Below are 1181 nucleotides of genomic sequence, written 5' to 3'. Positions count from 1 at the left end.
CGTCACTAGCTATCGCGTTTTCCTATCGATATATTTGGATGAGTCAGCGTCATTACACATACATACCCATCATCATTAATAAATTCAACCTTACCCACATATTTACTTACGTACATACACTTCGCAATTATTTATAAACATACCTTAATTTATAGCCCCGTCCTCTTCTTCTGAAAAGGTAAGTTGAACGAAAATAAGATGTTCGCTAATATTCACGAAATCTATATCGTAAGTTCTGCCTGCTCAGAAATTATTACAAAATACATTGAATAAATAAACGCATAAAAATGCGTCAGTGCAAAACTAGGAACTACGCACTCGAACTTGAATTAGAATGCTATCGGTTATCAATTAAATATACCAATGATTAAAGGCTTCTGACCGCTTCGCTTATCAGCCTGTGCATAAAATCATTGCAAGATAATACTTAAGACACAAAATTTAAATTAGTATATATACTAACCAACTCACAATGAAAACAGCATTCACGAACTAATTGCCATAATGTCTTTTTATTTTCTTGTACTTATTTCTTCGAGTGCGGTTTTCGCGGGTCCTTTACCCGAAGAACATATCGCTGGTCAACGCATTGTCAACGGCGTAGAAACTACAATAGAAGCTCGTCCTTACCAGGTATCACTCCAGAAAATAAGCACAGGAAACCATTATTGCGGAGGAAGCATTATTAGTGAAGACATTGTGGTAACAGCCGCCCATTGCTTAAGAAATGTTGAAGCTTCTGATTTGCAAGTGCGCTTAGGCTCTACGTATTACAATGAAGGTGGAATATTGGTGGGCGTTAAAGCTCTAAAATCCCACGAACAATACGACCGCGAACTCTTGTGGCATGATATAGCCATCCTCAAGTTGGAGAAGCCGATTAATCAATCATCGACGGTCCGTTACATTGAAATGGCTAAGGAAGTACCAAAGACGGGTACTTTTGCCGTTATATCTGGTTGGGGTACCAAATGCTTTATGATGTGTGATCTCTCCACCGCTCTGATGGAAGTCGAAGTCACTTTCTTGGAACGTAAAGATTGTGCTTCTCAAAATTATCAATACGGTGAAAGAATTAGAGAGACAATGGTATGTGGATATGCTAAAGACAAAGACTCTTGTCAAGGAGATTCCGGTGGTCCTTTCGTCGCCGAAGGTAAATTAGTCGGTGTTGTATCTTG

The 1181-nt window shown here is 38.8% G+C and overlaps 1 protein-coding gene across 1 annotated transcript; it reads left to right on the top strand.

Annotated features, from left to right (window-relative positions):
- Window positions 1–342: 342 nt before the first annotated feature.
- LOC119643579 (trypsin-like) lies at window positions 343–1177 on the top strand (the record flags this gene model as incomplete). The annotated part of the gene is made up of 1 exon (XM_038042960.1): window positions 343–1177. A coding segment is annotated over exon 1 (673 nt), but the record flags the coding sequence as incomplete, so codon positions are not given.
- Window positions 1178–1181: the final 4 nt, after the last annotated feature.

This window comes from Glossina fuscipes, unplaced genomic scaffold (genome assembly GCF_014805625.2).
Source record: "Glossina fuscipes isolate IAEA_lab_2018 unplaced genomic scaffold, Yale_Gfus_2 61314, whole genome shotgun sequence".
Lineage (NCBI taxonomy): Eukaryota > Metazoa > Arthropoda > Insecta > Diptera > Glossinidae > Glossina > Glossina fuscipes.
This window is presented reverse-complemented; position numbering and strand designations above follow the sequence as displayed.